This window comes from Neophocaena asiaeorientalis, unplaced genomic scaffold (genome assembly GCF_003031525.2).
Source record: "Neophocaena asiaeorientalis asiaeorientalis breed wild unplaced genomic scaffold, Neophocaena_asiaeorientalis_V1.1 scaffold51, whole genome shotgun sequence".
Classification (NCBI taxonomy): domain Eukaryota; kingdom Metazoa; phylum Chordata; class Mammalia; order Artiodactyla; family Phocoenidae; genus Neophocaena; species Neophocaena asiaeorientalis.
Genome location: NW_020173335.1, coordinates 1004696 through 1025446, shown reverse-complemented (window position 1 = coordinate 1025446; position 20751 = coordinate 1004696). Strand labels below are relative to the sequence as shown.

Here is a 20751-nt window from a genome sequence, read left to right as displayed (position 1 = left end):
AGGCAGGGCAGTACAATTATTTTTTATATGTGTCTCTTCACTAGACAGCAACTCTTTGAGATTATTTTTCTGACTCTAGTGGCATATAGCTTTTAAATACACAAATATTCGATGTTTAATAACTGCTGAACGCGTAGAGAAAATGAATGAATGGATAAATCCACACCTGCCTACTAGTTATCTCATCTCTGCCTTCCTCTAACATCTCACATTCAAGGGTCCCAGAACCACTCTCATCAACTTTTCCTGAAAACTCTGCTTTCTCTCTTCTCTAACTTCAGTGAAGCGGTTCCACAGTTATCCCAGTTTCCTGGGGATGAATGCTCAGTGTCCTGTTTTCCTCCCCTGATTTGCTTCCCACTGTGTGCCATCACCACCTCCCTTCTCTGCTCACTTGCATCATCCCTGTTCAGGCTTCACTACCTTTTGCAAGGATAGTTAACAGCAGACTTTAGTTTTCCTATTTTCATTCTATCCTCAACTCAGTTCTACACAACAGGGCTAAACTGATCTTAAGCTCTGTGTTATGACTTTTATCCTTGTCACTTCTTCTTCCCCAAAAGACTTCTAAGATCCTTGAGGATATGAGTTTGTCTCACTCATTATTTTTTATTTTTATTTTTTTGTGGTACACGGGCCTCTCACTGTTGTGGCCTCTCCCGTTGCAGAGCACAGGCTCCGGACGCACAGGCTCAGCGGCCATGGCTCACGGGCCCAGCCGCTCCGTGGCATGTGGGATCTTCCTGGACCGGGGCTCAAACCCGTGTCCCCTGCATCGGTAGGCGGACTCTCAACCACTGCGCCACCAGGGAAGCCCTGTCTCACTCATTATTATACTCTTCTTCTGTTGCCTAACAGAATGCTTGCAGACATTTCACATGAAGTTAACACTTACGAAAACTTTATAAACTCTAAAGGAATGGAACAAACAAAAGGTATGCTGCCATGCTGATAATAATAGCTACCATTTATTACCACTTACAAGTACCTCATTTATTCCTCAAAAAACCCTTAAAAGACAGGCACTACTACCTCCACTTTACATGATGAAATTGAGATTCAGAATGTTAGAAACTTGTCCAAGGTTGTATCACAAAGAAGGAGCAAAGTGTCATTTGTCTACTTCAAAGCCCTGCTGTTAATTTCCATGCCACAGTTTCTTTCTTTCCTTTTTTTTTTTTTTTTTTTTTTTTTGCGGTACGCGGGCCTCTCACTGTTGTGGCCTCTCCTGTTGCGGAGCACAGGCTCCGGATGCGCAGGCTCAGTGGCCATGGCTCATGGGCCCAGCCGCTCTGCAGCATGTGGGATCTTCCCGGACTGGGGCATGAACCCGTGTCCCCTGTATCAGCAGGCAGACTCTCAACCACTGAGCCACCAGGGAAGCCCCAGTTTCTTTCTTTATAGGAGTTGCTCTCTTGACTGAATTCATATTCTTTTCCTTCTACATCAGAGGAATAAGTATCCTAAACCCCTTTCAAAAATAATTCCATTTGTCAATCAGTTTATTCCCATTCATTTTTTCTTGGGCCATGATCCTTTAATGACCTTTCAAGTTGTCCCCAGTGACTTCTTCCTACAGATTTTCTTCACCCTTTCACTTAACTTTACCACCACCTATATTCTGTTTCCTTTTACTGTCAAGTCTCAAAGGTGCCACTACTTCCACTTCCACTCACATAATTCCAGAATCCTCTGAAATCTTGTTTTTCAGCCTTACACTTCTCTCCTAAAACCTCAACTCAAAGGTCACCAAAAACTTTCCAACTGCTAAGGTCCAAATCCCCTGTTATTTCCCTCAACCTATTGGCAGCAATTGACAAGTGCTGACAACCCCGGCTGCCATCTTAAATTCACCCACCCAGAAGTGTGATAGCATACGATTTTTTCTATGTCTGAATTACAATTTCTTAATCCTGTTGACTGTGTTGTTATTTTCCTAATATTTATGAAATATTAAGTATTTCCCCAAGTCTTATTGTCCCATTCTTTACTCTTCTTCTATCCTCTTTCCCTCAGAGATCTTATCTATACTGAAAGCTTCATTAACACTAGGATAATGACCCTCAGTCCTGGTATTTTTCCAGTGCTACCAGGTAATCAGAATGGTTCATTCCGTATCCCTCATATATGCCCAGTGTTTTCTACTTTCAGAACATTTTATTTAACCACCTCTTCTAACCTGTAATACTCTCCAGACTTTCCCTGACTATCCAAATCTGGACCATCCTCCAAAGATCTGTTCAAATTAGTTTTTCAGTAAAATTTCCCTTGATGGTCATAGTCTAAGCTGATCCTTGCTCCTCTGAACTGTGTAAATAAATAAAGTGTTTAATTAATTTAGTTATTCCAAATCTGTTTAAGATTTGTTTTTAGGATTTGTTATTTTATTTCATACACAATCACATGACCTTATATTGTTATATCTTGTCATCCCTCTTAGACTTTTAGCCCACGGAGGGTGAGGACCAATGTTGTACTTTGTGTTGCTCTTAAGTATCAAACAAGTGCTTGCACACACAGAAAAGTGAATTAATGCTCACTGTTTTTTCTCTCAATAACACAGTAAATCTAATTGTTTCCTTACAGTGGCTGGAATTCATTCAAGCAATTATTGTGTGCTTTTGTGAGGGTGCTAGGGATACAAATATAAAAAAGACCTGAAGCCTTTAAGGAGATTACAACCAAATGAAGAAATAGATGCAATAAATATTGTGATTAGAGACAGAGTGCTATTCAATCAGATACAAGGCTTAATTAGGTCCTTAGATGTATGTGATAGAAAAGGATTCAGAGAGTATGACATAAACACGCAGGAAAATCTCCCAGGTAAGAAAACAAAGGGCAGTAAAAGACGATTAGGCTTAGGCTATATAGAATTATACACACCAGTGCTCAGGAGTCTGGACACTGTATTATAACATCAGGGGTTGCTAAGTCATGACCCTTGGGCCAAAACTGGCCTGAGGCCTATTTTTGTATGGCCCATGAGCTAATAATGTTTTTTACATTTTTAAATGGTTGAAAAAAAAAAAGAAAAGAAAAAGAATATATTACAAAAAGACCATATGTCATATGCGACCAACAAAGCCTAAAATATCTATCATCTGACCCTTTACAGATAATTTACCAACCCTTGCTATATAGATGGTTTGGAATCACTTAAAGGACTTAATGGGAGGGGATGTGATATATTCAAACTGTTTTAGGATAATCATTCTGGCAGTTCTGTGGAAGATAAAATACAGAGAAATGAGGAAATAGAAGGGTACACTACAACAGTAAATGTGAGATGACAAGGGCATATCATAGAGGAAAAAACTGATGGGGATTTTATATAACTGCTTGGGAGAGGGGAATGAGTAAGAAAGAGGAAGAAAGCAGCAGCCATGATACTCAGCTACGTGACCAGATGAATGTTGGTGTCATTAATGAAAACAGCAAATCAAGAGAAGCAGGTTTATGAGATGAAGCTAATGAGTATGAGAGGCCTACTAAAAATGTAGTTGGCAGAAGAGAGTTTGGAGACAGTAAAATACTATACATATAACTTAATGGCACCAAATGACTATCTGGTGAGTGACTCAACAGCCAAAAATAAATTTACTAATTTTTTTTCTTATTTATTCTCCCACCTCTGCTGTATAAGGTTCTTACACTGATTCCAAATCATACCTTGGATGGAGGTGGTACAGGCTTAGGAACCAGGTTCTTATAGACACTTGGAACCATGGTTGACAATTTGTTTCCGTTTGCATGGTGAGATCCTGGTGAGGTGAATGCAGCAGAGAAAGCAGCAGCAGGATCTTCTTTGGAAACTTTTTTGATGACTAGCATTTTGGAGGGCTGCTTGGCACTAGGTGGGTTTTCTGTGAAATACAATAGTGGAGAGACAAAAGAATGTCAAACCTATTGGTTAACACGAAGCATAGTTCAAACAAAGGCCTCACTTTGAACAAAGAGCTGACAGTTGAGACTAAGTGACAAACATTTCCTGGTGTGCACTTAACAGATACTCTCAAAAGTGACACTTACCCAGGAACTGTAGGAAAAAAGGCAACATAAGAAAACACTTGATTCTAAATTCATAATCAACCAAAAAGCCCAAAGATGTCAGAAGTCTTTCAGGGGTACAGCATGTCTCATGCATGGTGTGATCACTCAGGCATAGACCAAACAAGAATATATCCAAGGGTAGCTACTCCTGTCAGCATGAGAACACAGAGAGATGAGGAAACTGGAGAAAGGAGTCTGCTATGGGACCTTCTGATGAGGCAAACTGGAGCAAAGCTATACATTAACAAAGGCGAAATGGTACAGCAATTGCCCTTAATCCTGTAACTCAAGATCCAAACCCAGTATTTAGATACACTAAAGCCTTCCTAGTATGATGCTGGCTACTGAACATATCTAATGTAGGAACTAGGAGAGTACAATTTGTAAATGCCAAAGATCCCAATGCCACAGGATCAGGTTTGGTTTGAAATACACTGATTTTTCTACTAACTTTTTTTTTTTTTTTTTTTTTGGTGGTACGCAGGCCTCTCGCTGTTGTGGCCTCTCCCATTGCGGAGCACAGGCTCCGGACGCGCAGGCTCAGCGGCCATGGCTCACGGGCCCAGCCGCTCTGCGGCATGTGGGATCTTCCCGGTCCGGGGCACGAACCTGTGTCCCCTGCATCGGCAGGTGGACTCTCAACCACTGTGCCACCAGGGAAGCCCTCTACTAACTTTTTATAAGGCTAGTTATTAGGAACATATATATATAAATGTGTGCATTTATAGGTTTCCCCCTGCCCTATACAACAGACATCATTGATAATTGCCAAAAACAAAAACAACACCCCACTCAGCTAACGGAATCTGGTTGAACAAAATGTTCTCTGGGACGTGGTATTATTCAGCCTTTCAAAGAACACTTTAGAAGAGTATTTAGTAATATGAAAGAATGGTTAGAATATAGTTGTCTACCAAATATTAAGGAGACAACTACAATACATTAAAATTCAATTTAATTGTTATAAGCAAATTAGCAACATTAAAAATTACTTCTAAAAAATTACTTCTTATGAGCATATTATATTATTCTCCCTTTGCTTAAAATCTGCTTTCAAATTCAGGGCTCTACAAGCTCTCAATTGTCTGTATTCTGACTCTACTACCATTACATCTCAATGGTATTTTGGGGGGCAGAGTAAGAGCTAGGCAGAGTTAGTTACCATGTGCAAATGGATGAGAAGAGAAACCAGAGATAAAGAAACAAGCGATTAAAAAAACAGATAAAGAATTTTTTCTCCTCTCCCTGCTAATAAGAAAAATTTAAAGTTGTGCCTTTAAAAATGGCAAAATCTACCTACCCCACACTCCAGAAGGGGTCCCAATAGGTCTGCATGGCTGATTCTGTTTGCCAGCTTCTGGATTCAAAGAAGGCTAGGAAAAAAGGGGTATTAATGGTTGATATAGAAAACTAATCATTTCAGCACTTTTGGCAAAGTAGCATTCACCATGGAACCTATCAAATACTGATAAGTATATATCAGCAGCACTCTAACAATGTATTCAGAATTAACAAATAAACAGACGATGTTGCAATGCAAAATCAATCTCAGGCTCTCTTGGCTTTCATTTCCTTTAATATGAGAGGATAAAAAAAATTTTTTTTAAATAAACAGAGTAAGTGTGCAAGTTCTCATCTTCCTCTAGGACATGTATGCCCCCCAACTAAGGAGGCACAGAAAGCTGAACAAGAAAGTGAATCACTTTTCTCAGATTTAAGGTCAGTGAAATGTGAGTATTCATAGCATTTCTAATGAGACTGCTTTAGGGCAGAGGCACACCATGTGCTAGGAATACAAAGGCAATTAAGACAATTAAGAAGAATCCTTATCCCCACAAGGGTCAGTCTTACTACAAAGATAAACTTGTAGACAAGTAAGTATAATAAAAGGTTATGGGGGGACTTCACTGGCAGTCCAGTGGTTAAGACCTCACCTTCCAATGCAGGGGGTGCAGGTTTGATCCCTGGTCAGGGAGCTAAGATCCCACATGCCTCACGGCCAAAAAGCCAAAACATAAAACAGAAGCAATATTGTAACAAATTCAATCAAGACTTCAAAAATGGTCCACAACAAAAAAAAAAAAAAAGATTATAGGGACTATGATAAAAATTCACATTAGGGAAGAAGGAGTACTAAGGAAGGAATAGTCAATTCCACTAGAAAGAGAAGTGCTATCAGAAAAGGTTTCATTAGAGGAGACTAAGGAGAGTCCTTAATGATGAATTCCAAAGCTGGAAAACGGGTGATTCCAGGAACAGAATGCTGAATGAACACCAAGACAGGAAAAACATGAAAAAGAGATCTGCAAATAGTTCAGCATTAGTGCTAGCGAATGAGAGGGCCTTTCTTTGGGGAAAGAGATGTCTGGCAAAGTAGGTAAGAGCCAGATTGTGGAGTATTTTTAAGGGAGATTGAATTTTATTCTTTAGGGATGGAAATCCATCTCTCATGCAGAGTTAACATGATCCAACCATTAGTTTACAAGTCTGGTAGCAGCTTGAAGGATGTATTTCAGGGCTATTAACAACTAGGAGACTATGAGGAGACCAGTTTCCTAGTACAGGAAAGTATGAAGGCGACAGGAGTAGAGGAAGAGATGATGGGAAGGATCGAGAAGTGTTAAGAGTCACAGACTCAACTTAATAATGAAATGTATGGGGGTGTGAGGATGACACTGGTGCCCAAACCCAAACTTTACAATCTGCTACAGAGTAGGAAAATGGCTTTTCAGCACATGACCACGGGGCATTAAACAAGAAATAGAAAGATGCACAGACTCGACTGCAGAGCTTCTGAATCAAAACCTCCAGAAGTGGGGCCCCAGCAGGTGTATATTTTCAACCTGTCAAGAGGAGACCCACTAGCATAGAGCAAGCATGGATACAATCTGAACTATTAATTCAGTATACAAATGGACAAATCAGACAGAATATGGACAGGTAAATACACTCTTCTGGATGGAATAGTAAAGGCAAAAGGAGTCTAGATGAATAAAGTATGACAGAGTAAAAAAAATCCTTGGCTCACATTTTCTTTGCTTGAGTATTCTAATTGTTACACCATTGACTTGTATTATAAAGCTTTGTTGTCAAATTGTGTCTGATTTTTTTTTTTTTTTTGATTTTCTTTCTTTTATAAGTGACTTGTTCTTTATGTCTGGATGTCCGAAGGATCTTTTTCTTCTAAGTGTTGGCTGTTCTGGCTGTCCTTTCAATTTGTAGTTTCAAGTCTTACTGTATTTCATGAAATTATTCTTGAATTATACTTTTTAGCACCTAAGCTATTCACTTTTGTTATTTTATATTATTATTATATTATTTTTTTCAGGGGAGATCTTTTGGATTTTTTTTTTGCCAAATTTCTGTATCTTTTTTTTTCAATTCTTAATTTTAATCTATTTGTTTTTTCTTCATTTAAAAAGCTTCTTTTCTCTAATTCTCGAAAAACACTAGTGTTTATTGTCTTGTGCTCCTTCTTGTTTAGTCTTCATTTTTCTGAAATCTTTTATTACTTCTTTCCCAAGTTCTAGCACTGTGAAATTTTCTGGTTATGTCGTCCTTGTACCATTTGGTTATGGTTCTTATCCGTTTTGTGCACGTCTTACAGGTGTAATTTGCATTGCCTGTAGAAATGTTACTCTGTTCCTTATTCTCTTGATCCTATTATGTTGTTCATTTTTATATGATCAATTTTTGTGAATGTGGATCAAGATAGCTCTCTAACATCACACTTTATAACTCTCTTCTGTTGTCTTCATTAAGTGCTCAAAAAGATGGCACACTTTCTTTGATGTCCTGGCTTACCTCCTCCTCCCCATGCCTTGTACCTGAACCTTCTCTTCCCTTTGTCTCTACTGTCTCTGTCCCTGCAGCTCAGTCTGGATTCTATTTCCAACAGTTTTGTCCTCAGTGAGGGGCTTTGTTCTGGATGGGAATATTGGCTAGTTAGTATTAAATGTGATAGAACTCTGTGCTGAACTTTATTGCCTCTTGGTTCCAAAGTCATCCTTTCTGCTTGCTCTGTGTAAATGAACCTGGGCACTTTAAAAACTTTCCCTTTGTTAATTTGCTGGCATGTTAATTTTGTCAGTAGAGAGCAAGGAGAGGCTTTTGCTTCTTGTTCCTGTGTGCTTACTCAGCAGGTTCCTGCAGCACTCTGCTTCTGCTAAGCCAGGTTCTAAAGTACAAGTGAGCGCTGACTTGAGTGGTTTTGTAGCAGTGACATATCCCATGAACAGCTTTACGAGGTACTCTAGAGGGCAGATTTTCAGCATGTTCCCTGGAGAAGCACCTTAGCAACTGCTCTGCCATTCAGTGAGCCACAGCTAAGCCCTTTCCGATAAGGTCTGGATCTCAATCCTGGGGTGGTGATGGGGCAACAGGGGACTCTTCCTTGGGCACTCTGTCTTAGCCCAAGGGTTAGTGGCTGCTCCTTGTATCTGCCAATTCTTTATAGTTTTTTAGAACTCTATATTCTTTATAAGTTCTTTATATTCTTTAGGGTTCTCTTTACTATTTACTAGCTAATCACTCATTACCCCATCCTGTTACAGTTAATAATTCTTTATATTAACTTTCCTTGTTCGAATTATTGTGTGATTTCTCTCTGCTGATTAGTCCAGTCAGACCCTTTATACCGTATCCCAGAACATCTCTGTATTTACTAGTTTTGGGAATATGGAAAACCACTCCTAATTTCTAGCTGCTCTTCTCAAATGTTCTCTAAGCTTTCTAGAACAATTACTGGCTCTTTTGGAAATCCTGGGGTTGTAAGATGCCCTGTTGCTTCCTTCAATTTCTCCTGCACAACTGCTAACACAATACCAGTCAGGTTTTATAGCTTTTAGTGGTTTGTCTCTATGTTGTGATACTTCACTTTATTTTGGTGTGGATGACATCCATGGATTTTTTGAGTATAATAAAAAAAAAAATCTGTCTATCTTCTATCTACCTACCTACCTACTTACCTAATCTATCTTTTATTTGGCTGTGTTGGGTCTTAATTGTGGCACGTGGGATCTTTTGTTGTGGCTCAGAGGCTCTTCGATGCAGTGTGCAGGCTTCTCTCTAGTTGTGGTGTGCGGGCTCTCTAGTTGTGGCGCTCGGGCTTAGTTGCCCTGCAGCATGAGGCATCTTAGTTCCCTGACCAGGGATCGAACTGGCGTCCCCTGCATTGCAAGACTGATTCTTAACCACTGGACCACCAGGGAAGTCCCTGTCCATGGATTTTTTTGGTTCTTCAATCCTAGTTGCTTTGTGTTCTTTCTTAACTTATTCCTTAATTTCAGACTTACAAAATAATTGCAAATATAATACAAAGAATTCCTGTATATCGTGCATCTACAGTCTCATGTCAACATTTTACCACATTTGTTCCACAAGTCTCTGTAAATATATATTTTTCCTGAACTATATGCAGGTTGAAGAACTTGAAGGATATTCTCTTACATAATCACAGTACAATTATAAAAATCAGGAAATTAACATTAATACTATTATCTAATCTACAACTCTTATTCAAACTGTAACACTGATACTTTTACAGGAAAACAAAGTTTAAAATCACTGTTTTTCCCTCATCCAGTATCCAGTCTAGGTTTACATGTTGTCTTTAATTGTCCTATCTCTTTAGTCTTCTTTAATCTGGAACTTTTCCCACCATGACCATAACTTTTTTTTTTTTTTTGCGGTACATGGGCCTCTCACTGTTGTGGCCTCTCCCGTTGCAGAGCACAGGCTCCGGATGCGCAGGCTCAGTGGCCATGGCTCACGGGCCCAGCCGCTCCGCGGAATGTGGGATCTTCCCGGACCGGGGCATGAACCCGTGTCCCCAGCATCAGCAGGCGGACTCTCAACCACTGTGCCACCACGGAAGCCCCGACCATAACTTTTTAAAAGAGTACTCAGCCTAGTTCTTTTGTAGAATCTTTTAAAATTCTTTTATAGAAACCTCAATTTGAGTTTGTGTGATTTTTCCTCATGGTTAGATTCAGGTTATGAATTTTTGGAGGGCACTCTTCAGTGAATCACATCAGGAGGCTTGTGTTATGTTTGTTCCATGACCGGTGACATAAATCTATTTTTTAATCAAACAACATTTACACACAATGAAATGCACCAAGTATACCATTCCATGAGTTTTGAAAAATACTTATACCCCCCAAATCTATAAAGATAAAGCTACTTTCTACAACCGGAAAGTTTCCTAATGCTCTTCCCCAATCTCCACTCCACACAGGCAACCACTGTTTTTCTTACCATAGATTATTTGCCTATTCTAGAATGTCATATAAATGGAATCATACAGTATGTACCTTATTGTGTAAAGCTTCACTGAGATTCATCATGTTGTTTTATCAGTCATTCTTTTTTATTACTGCATAAGTAGCCCATTATATGATTATACCACAATTTTTCTATTCCTGTTTTGATAGACATTTAAATTATTTCCTGGGAATTCCCTGGCAGTCCAGTGGTTAGGACTCTGTGTTTTCACTGCTGAGGGCCTGGGTTCAATCTCTGGTCAGGGAACTAAGATCCCACAAGCCACGCAGCACAGCAGCAAAAAAAAAAAAAATCCCAGTTTTGTGTTACTATGAATAAAATTACAATAAATGTACAGATTTTCATTTCTCTTTAGCAAATACCTAGAAATGGAAGTATTGGGTCACAGGGTAAAGTTTATGCTTAGTTTTATAAGAAACTGTCAGACCTTCCTTTTCATAAAATGGTTGTACTACTACACACTCCTGCTAACAATGTATGAGACTTCCACATGCTCAAAAATGTCACCAAATTTAGTATTTTCAGACTTTTAAATATTAGCTATCCTGGTGGGTGTGCAGCAGTATCTCATAGTGGTCTTAATTTGAATTTCCACATTTCCCTTATGATTAAGGACACTGACCATTTTTTTCATGTGCCTACTGGCCATTCATCTATCTTCCTTTGTGAAGCATCTGTTCAAATCTTGTTTATGTTTTTAAAAAAACTGAGTTGTAGGAGTTATCACATTATGGGAACAGGCCCCTTTTCAAATCTATGTTCTGCAAATATTTTCTCTGAGTCTGTGAAATAAGCAGAAGTTTTAAATTTTGATGAAGCCTGATTTATCAATGTTTTCCCCTTTATGGTTATTGCTCCCTGGGTCCAAAGAAATCTTTTTATTTTTTTTTAATCCCCTATGTGAGAAAGATATTCTCCTAAGTTTTCTTAGTTTCAGGCCTTGTATTTAGGTCTGTAATTCATCTCAAATTCATTTTTTTGTATGCTAGGTGGTAGGGGTAGAGAAGATACACACACACACACACACACACACACACACACACACCCCTATATCTATAGATATAGTTCCAGCACAGTTTGTTAAAAACACATTTCTTTCTGCATGCCTCCCAAAGTGGCCATTTTTAAAAAATAAATAAAAATAAATAAAAAATATTAAAAACCCTGGACTTCCCTGGTTGGTACAGTGGCTAAGACACCACGCTCCCAATGCAGGGGGCCCAGGTTCGATCCCTGGTCAGGGAACTAGATCCCACAGGCCACAACTAAGAGTTCACATACCGCAACTAAAAAGATCGTGCGTGCAGCAACTAAAGATCCCACGTGCCGCAACTAAGACCTGGCAAAGCCAAATAAAAAACAAAAAACAACTCTGTCATGCTAAATGTTTCGCATACATCATTTAACATATATGATCTTTTTAAAAAAAAATTTATTTATTTATTTATCTTTGGCTGTGTTGGGTCGTCGTTGCTGCGCATGGGCTTTCTCTAGTTGTGGCGAGCAGGGGCTACTCTTCATTGCGCTTGTGGGCTTCTCATTTCAGTGGCTTCTCTTGTTGTGGAGCATGGGCTCTAGGCTCACGGGCTTCAGTAGTTGTGGCACATAGGCTTAATAGTTGTGACACATGGGCCTAGTTGCTCCGCGGCATGTGGGATCTTCCCAGACCAGGGATCGAACCTGTGTCCCCCACAATGGCAGATGGATTCCCAACCACTGCGCCACCAGGAAGTCCCAACATATGTGATCTTTATTCCTTACTACAATGTTGCAAGGTAGACATTACCATCCAACAACTCAGGGGAAATTAGGGTTATTACTTGTCCAAGGTACAAATATAGGACTGTTAATTACATTAAACCAATACTATTTTAAAACAAAAAATAACTTTCTAATTATACAATGTAGAGTATGGGGAAAAAACAAGAAACAGAGAAAACCTACTGTAAACAATTAGGTCCTCAAATACCTTTTGTTACTTTTGACTAACTACTCTTTCTTGATAAACCCCATTCTTTTTCAACCAATCACTTCTTAATCTCCCTTACTGCTATTCCACAGGTTCTGCTCTAAGCTTCCTCTCTGAATATATTACTTTCCTTGGGTGATTCTGTCCAACCATAAACCTCAACTACTATCTCTATTTCCATGTGCACACCTCCGGTTGATCTCACCCATCTCTTTGGTACCAAGACGTCTTTATCTTCTATCCTTCAATTCTGCTCCTCCTGTTTTTCCTTTTCAAATTACTTACTTATTATTCATCAATTCCCTTTGGATAAAAATCTTATTTTTGACCCTTCCTTCTCTAGTTACAATGCCATGGCTCCTATCTTTTAGATTTATCTCCAAAACAAGATCTTTAACAACCTAAATGTCTGTGAACAGGAAAATGGATAAATAAACCTAGTATATTCACACCACAGAATATTTACTATACAGCAGTGAGAAAGATATAGAGCAGGGTTTCTCAACCATGGCACTACTGACATTTTGGGCTGGTTCTTTGTTATGGGGCTGTCCTGTGCATTGCAGGAAGTTTAGCAACATCTCTGATCTCTACATACTAGATGCTAATAGCACTATCCCCAGGTGTGACAACCAAAATTTCTCTAGATATTGCCAAATGTGCTCTGAAGGAGGCAAACTTGCTCCTGGATTGAGAACCACTGATCTAGAGCCCTATGTATCAATACAGACAAATCTCAAACAATTTTAAGCAAATGAAAGAGAACTACAATATGACAGTATTCATATAAAGATCAAAATCAGGCAAAATGATATTACAGATTGTCTACAGATACATTCATATAGTAAAAATTTATCAAAACATACATGAGGATGATAAAACATTAAAATCAAAATGGTGATTACCTCTAGGGGAACGTTAGGAGAATATGATTAGGGAAGCTTTAACTGTATCTATGATATCTTGCCTCTTTTGTAAAAGAATGGTATAGAGCATACTGGGCAAAATGTCAATATTTCACAAAGCTAGGTTGTGTGCGTACTTGACGGTTTTCTCCAGACTTTTATGTACACTCAGAATATTTCATAAAAGCATAAACACAAGGCTTCCCCGGTGGCGCAGTGATTGGGAGTCCACCTGCCAATGCAGGGGACATGGGTTTGAGCCCTGTTCTGGGAAGATCCCACATGCCGCGGAGCAGCTAAGCCGGTGCACCACAACCAGTGAGTCTGCGCTCTCGAGCCTGCGAGCCACAGCTACTGAAGCCCGCGTGCCTAGAGCCTGTGTTCTGCAACAAGCGAAGCCACCACAACAAGAAGCCTGTGCACTGCAACAAAGAGTAGGCCCCGCTCTCTGCAACTAGAGAAAGCCCGTGCGCAGCAACAAACACCCAACTTAGCCATAAATAAATAAATAAATAATTTTTTAAAGCATAAACACAAAATAAACTTGCCCTTAATGACCTTGTTCAGGTTTGACGTGACAGCAAACTTCCCTTTAGATCACTTAGCAGGTGGATAATGCTGCCTTAACATTTTTCTTTCCATTGTCAATTAATTTCCCACTGGGAATGCCACAGAACTGATAACTTATAAGTTTACTGAATAAATAATCCATGTTATAATTTAGTGTTGTAGTCATTTTTCGACTACTGAGTATTTAGGACATTCTGGACAAATATTTAATATATTGGTGTATTACAGACTTTTCCATAATAAAGTTTTAAAGGATAGGCACCTGGGGATAGGAATTTACTTTGATAAATGACATTTAAATTAAGAGCCCCCAGGTCATTTGCTAGACTTGGGAGAAGAGGGGCTGATGCCTAATTTTACTCTTTAGTTGGTTTTGATAACATAAAATGGCTGTCATAAAAGTGACTGGCTTATCTAATGTGCTCCTTAAAAATAACAAGTTGCACTACCTGATAGGATTGCCACTAGCCAGGTGTGGTTGCTGGGCACTTGGAACGTGTGCCGTCTGTATTAAGATGTGCTACAATTATAAAATGCACAAAGGATTTTGAAGATGTAGTACAACAAATAATGTTAATTATCTCATTAATTTAAAGATAATGACTACAGGTTAGAATAATAATTTGGACATATTTGGTTAAGTAAAATGTATTATTAAACTTTTTTAAGGTGCACAAAAACTCTACTTTTGGTTTAGAGGTCAAAAGGCATATAATTCAAAAAAAAAAAAAAAAGGCATATAATTCAACACACAATAGCATCAAGTTTTACTGAATGTACAGGCAACAGCTAAAATACTCCTAACTGCATGTTTCTGAACTTACCACAATTGTTTTATGTAACAGGGCAAAATCAAGACAAAAAACCCCCTCTTATGATAGTTGGAGAAAGCAATTTAACATTCAAGAATATAGTTTTACATAAACACATCTGAATACTGAACTTTATAAAGCTTAAAGAAAAATAAGAATTCCAAAGGCAAAAAGATGAAAAAATATGAAGATTTGCTAAAAGTTACACAGGAATTTCGGTCATCATCATCATACTAACCAGCTCCTTCCTAAAAACACTAAAAGTCTAAACTTAGGGACTCCCTTTTTAGTACTTTCTGAAATGTTCTCATTACTAACACGGTTTTACATATAAGAATCATTTGTCAGGTTTTAGGTATACAACTAAATCTTCATACTTACAAAGTCGTCTTCTTCAAACTGCAACTTTTCTACCTTATCATCTTTCTTCTCTTCCCTAATCTCTGTAGGTGGCTTTTCCTGAAAGGCACAGCCTTTCCGGGAGTGGAAGCTGCCATTCCAGTGGCGATGGTTCCCTGTGCCACCCCCACTACGCTGGCTCATGCCATCATGACCTCGGGAAGAGCCGTGCCAACCAGATAGGTTCCCTGTGATTCCAGCATATGCCCCCTTAGAGACACCAGAGTCCACGGAATCGTGCCGGAACAAGGAGGGCTGGTGCCAGGAATCTGAAATAGTAAGGAAAAGTAACACATTAGAGTGTTTGCTTCCTGAAAATTCAGAAACAACTGGTCCAGATGCTTCCTGATATAACTTAAGGTATTGCCAAAGCCCTTTGGGGGACCTTTTTAATAAAAGAGGAAGTCCACATACAAAAAAGGCACAAGATACAACTTTCTGTTTTAATGTAATTTCTATATGAGTTCTTCAACTGAATAAATGACCTAAGAGAACCTAAGAATGTTAGAAAGCCAATATAGTTGAGTAATGACTACTGGAGGATCTAATTGAGTATTATGTTTACAAAAGATCATTATTCCAAGATTATGGACATGCGCCCTCAGCTTGGGCTTGCTGAGTAGCTTATATAGAGTCATGGAAGTTGGGTATGTCTTACCTCCTGTCGTTCGTAGAGGTCCATTGTTAAAAAAGCCATCAGAGGAATTATGTCGACGACGGCTTACTCCAAATCTACCATCTCCTCGGGGTAGGTGCTCTCCGTGTTTTTCGAAGGTGGCTGTAGGTGACTAAGATGATAAAGTACAGAGAAGCAAACAGGTAAGTACATATCAGTCTCTTTCAGTATCTTAAGTTTTGCATCGGGTTTTTAGAATACAGGTAATATTGATGGCAGAAACCCCTATTTTGAGCATATGGGACACAGTTAAGGGTACTGCAGTCCTCTGAGTTAGAGAAGCCCTATGTTACATATTCAATCATTAACTGAATTAATAGGGAGAAAAAGGAGCTACTTCAATTTGCATGAGAGGGGAAAAAAACCCTGTCAATATCCAAAAGAATAAGCCCCAAAACTTTACACTTAAAAATGTTGTTAATCTTGAAAGGAAAAGCAAGATGCTTGCTCTAAATAGATTTATTATTTGTGTAAATTACTCTCGAACTGAAGACAAAGGAACAGTTAAATCCCACCTTGGCAGGCCATTAACAGCCCCACAGGAGATTTTATAGTTTTATAAAACACTTACTTCCAAACATTAATACTCATAACAAGACTATAATTTGGCATCATCCCCATTTTACTATTTCCATATAAGGAAAGAGGTCAGGGAGAATAAGTCTCTGAGGTTACACAACTAAAAAGGAGCACTTTGAGAAACACTTATTATAGATGAATTCTGATGTCCCTTCCTATTCCAAATAGTTGCATTCTATAACAGTCTTTAGTCTCATATGATAGAAACCAAAGTCTAAAAAAAACATGAAAAGCATGGATACATTTGACAAGGGCTTACAGGAGAACTATAGGTTGGGGTAGAGACATCTCCACATCTATTTCCTTATTATTAATATCCTCACCAACATGCGGTCTGTCAGTCTTTTTTATTTCAGCCATTCTAGTGGGTTACAAAGATTTTCTTATTTCTTCTGAAAGTTTTATGGATTTCAGCTCTTTAATTTAGGTTATAATCCATTTCAAGTTAATTTTTTTTTTTTTTTGCGGTACGCGGGCCTCTCACTGTTGTGGCCTTTCCTGTTGCGGAGCACAGGCTCCAGATGCGCAGGGTCAGCGGCCATGGCTCACGGGCCTAGCTGCTCCGCGGCATGTGGGATCTTCCCAGACCGGGTCACGAACCCGTGTCCCCTGCATCGGCAGGCGGACTCTCAACCACTGCGCCACCAGAGAAGCCCTCAAGTTAATTTTTATGTATGATATGATGTAAAGGTTGAGGCTCTCCCTCCCACCCCCACATAGATATCCAGTTCTAGAACCACTTGTTAAAAAGACTATCACTTCTACATTGAATTACCTTGGCACTTTAGTCAAAAATCAACTGTATAGGACTATTTTTGAATTGTCTATCCTATTCCATTGCTTTATCTGTCTATCCTTATGCTAATACCACACAAATTTGCTTATTATAAAATGGAAATATTTAAATCATATTTCCTAATTCTTTTTACTGAGTTCACTGTGCTAAATCAATTGTTCATTGTGCTAAATCAATTATCCTTTGCAGGTATAAGATGTGCATACGTTTAAACGCTTTCCTAGGATCCCACACCGAATCCCTCAGGCCCACCACGCCCAACTCTTGGGTCAGATTATGTCAATTATGAGATTTGGGGAATTTCACAAGGGCAATTCAAAATGAAGATTAGAGCAAAGGGTTGTGGGTCTAGACAGACCAGGAACATCTTCCCAAAATTCACATCTAAAAATAGGGAAGGTATGCTCTTTTTTCTGAGACTACCTATCAACTTTCTCCCTCCTCTATTAGTTGGCAAAATGGGAAGAATTTTTAAGTTTACTAGCTTCCTAAAGGTTTCCTTTAACAATAATATATTCCATTTGTCTTTACCCTTAATGCAACATACATTTTCCCTGAAATCATTAAGTAGATTATTGTCTCTAAAAAAGAATTTCTAAGATTTAATCTGAGAGCCATGTAGTAGTCAATCACTGTCTATCCTTTTTCCTCCTCATCTACTACTTTAGACAAATGTGCATTCATCCTGAAGATCCATTTCCCCCCAAACTGAAGTGTTCCTGCAGCTAATATAGGAAGTCTTAAGTGTGCCACACAATGAGAAAAACTTAACATGAAATAAACAGAACACCTGGCAGTAGCAGGGTACACACTGACTTGCACTGCCTAATTATTTATACTCTATTAAAAGAAAGATAGTTAAGTTTATTGAAAATGTATGTAAAATCCCCAGGCAAGGCTGAATATACAAAAACACAACTAGATTGTAAAACAGAGGCCACAGACAAGATGGGGATGAAAAGAACTGGTATTTGGATAGTTACTAGAATGGAGAACAGTACCTTAGCTGACTGTGGTGTTGAGAAATTTAGCCAAGCAGGAACAAAGTCATGCTGCGCCATTTAGGTCCAGTGTCTCTTTTCAACAAGGTGAGGCATCCAACCTCATGGCCAGGATCTGAAAATGAGAAAACTGAAATCACTTATTCTTGCAAGAACCTGATATCAAGTAAAGAGTCTGTGATTACTTTAAGGTCCCCCTTTTATAGAAAGACTTGCTCTCTGAGCCTTCCTAGAGTACTCATCAGGCCCCATACATCAGAGAAGTTATAAACAAAAACAACAGTCTGTGAATATATAACCATGAAAAACACAAACAGAAAAGTGTGTCACAGACCTGGAAGTTATATGACAGAAGCTAATGAATTCTTGTGTTATAGCAGAAGAACCTTAAGAATAAACAACTACTTAAAACTACAGATACTTATGAAAAAAGATTAATCTGCTTCAGGTAACTTCAGGCAAAAGCAGTAGAAAAGATCTTCCTAGAGATGGAGGATACAACCTCTCAAGAGTTTTTCTATTTAGTTCACATTAATTTCTTCAAAACATCAGTTAGAATCAGTTTTCCTGAGAGATCTATCTGTTGGTGTCTCCAAACCACCCCACTGATAGTCTCCAAAGTATAATATGTAAGAAAGCAGTAGATATTTTCCATGATACATATACATACACAGTCTTCTTCCAAGTTAGACATAGGAGAATACTCACCCCAGAGCGTAACCTCTGTGGTCCTGTTTCCTGAACTCCTTGAGTCTGCCAGCTGGATTTCCACGAGGTTCTCTTGTTAAAAGGGTACTTAAAATTAGGCTGGCCAGCAGCACACCTTATGATGAAGCACAAAGAAGCCAGGCTCTGTGTGGATCAATTTCTCAGTCCCCTCAATTGCTCATCTTAAACTATCTAGATCCTGACACGTTTCCAAAAGGGGAAAGGGGAAAGGGGAAGGGGGAGGGGAACATAAAAAGTATTTGTTACATTTAAAAAATAGGGGGAAGGGGAAAGAGCTATATCAACGTTCACCTCATTCAACTTCCTTGAGTGATGGCCCTATGATGTTGCTTAAATAGATAATACATGGACATTTGCACATTGAATGCACACACTGTTCACAAAAAGGTCATAGCTTAGAAAGACAGATGCACTTTTGTTTGGGCAAATAATGTCATTGAAGTGATAGATCAAAAATAAAAAACTGAAGAGCTATAAAAGATCTTCTGAGTAATCAACTCTAGTAGCAAAACATCCACATTACAAAGCCCTTAATTTACAAATCTCATTATTCTTACACAGCTGCTAAAAATAATGTGTAGGTATGTATTTATATTCAAAATCTGAGGACATAAGAAACCTGTTTAAAACAAACAAAAAATCAGACAGGAACTTGATATGCTTTTCCCTCCTAAGAATAGCAGCTCTCAAGGCAAATTTCTTAGTATAAAGCTCTCAAATGTTTCTTCTATTTCTTTGGTCTTCACTATTTATAAATTCACAGCAAAATCAAAACAAGTAGAAAGATAGGGCTTAAGGAACAGTCATGGAGAAAGTTCCAAAGTGAGGTTTTCTTCTCTTCAGTTTTCTGTATTTCACTCCTTCTGCCCCTTCTTGAAGACTAAACCGAGTTAATGCAAGGTAATGAGAATCTTTTGCTTCAGTAGAGAAGTCACTTTGCATTCATGTCCATCGTTATTCAATCATTTTGAAGGCCACAGGAATCTATCACTATAAATGAAAAAACAAAACAACATATATCACAAGAGGCAAAATTACTATATATAAATGCTAAAGTGAGACATGGTCAAATGATCGATCTCGGAGACAAAGGTCTAGGAGACAAAACTCTTAAGTCCAATTTAGACATTAATCTATAGCAACAACAAAACTGGCTAAAATTATTTTAAAGATTTTAAAAGGATTTTAGAAAAGTCATCTGAAGGAATATACCTTTAAAATAACAATTTCTCCAGTTAGCTATCAAAGGTAATTCAGACATGCAAATTAGAGTCTGTTAGATTTAGATTTTCTCTCATATATGGAATAGCTTGCCATAAGTGGTCAAAGAGTCATAACTTACTGGTTATTACCACAGTCAACTATCTAATTGCTTAGTACTAACCACAGACAGATGTGTAAAAACAAGACATCCGTCATAGCATTCCTCATGTATTTACATATTTTTAGATACCTACTTATCAATTAAAAGACTTAGTGCTTATGCTCTGACTTAAAATATGCAGTAAGAGATAACACAAATACTTCTTTGGCAAATTCCCAACATTCTTCCAAAGGCTAGGAAGTTTTCTTTCTTCCTTTTTTGTAATAGATTAAAAAATATTTATTTATTTATTTATTTGGCTGCGTCAGGTCTTAGTTGCGGCACGCAGGATCTTCACTGCGGTATGTGGGATCTTTCGTTGCAGTGTGCAGGCTCTTCACTGTGGCACACTGGCTCCAGAGCAGGCTCAGTAGTTGCAGCACACAGGATTAGTTGCCCCATGGCACGTGGGATCTTAGTTCCCCGACCAGGGATCAAACCCGTGTCCCCTGCATTCGAAGGCGGATTCTTAACCACTGGACCACCAGGGAAGTCCCTAGAAAGTTTTCTGATATGAGAGAATGCTTGCATCTGTGGGCAATTCTGGTCTACACTGGTATTCTAGTTTACAGAGTATTTCTCATATAATTAATTCATGTTTAAGAAATACTAAA

The 20751-nt window shown here is 38.6% G+C and overlaps 1 protein-coding gene across 3 annotated transcripts in view; it reads right to left on the bottom strand.

The window, feature by feature from the left end:
• Positions 1–20751, bottom strand: part of LOC112400404 (coiled-coil domain-containing protein 17-like) — a 64152-nt gene that overhangs the window by 16412 nt on the left and 26989 nt on the right. For all 3 annotated transcript variants that reach the window (XR_003003398.1, XM_024746129.1, XM_024746130.1), the window contains exons 2-7: positions 18754–19764; positions 18046–18160; positions 15652–15781; positions 14976–15262; positions 5354–5426; positions 3673–3866 (exon numbers count right to left, since the gene is read on the bottom strand). Coding sequence is in view for 2 of the 3 variants with exons in the window: in XM_024746129.1 (XP_024601897.1) it covers positions 3673–3866; positions 5354–5426; positions 14976–15262; positions 15652–15781; positions 18046–18105 (744 nt within the window). In the remaining variant the exon portion in view is untranslated. The remainder of the gene's footprint in view (positions 1–3672; positions 3867–5353; positions 5427–14975; positions 15263–15651; positions 15782–18045; positions 18161–18753; positions 19765–20751) is intronic.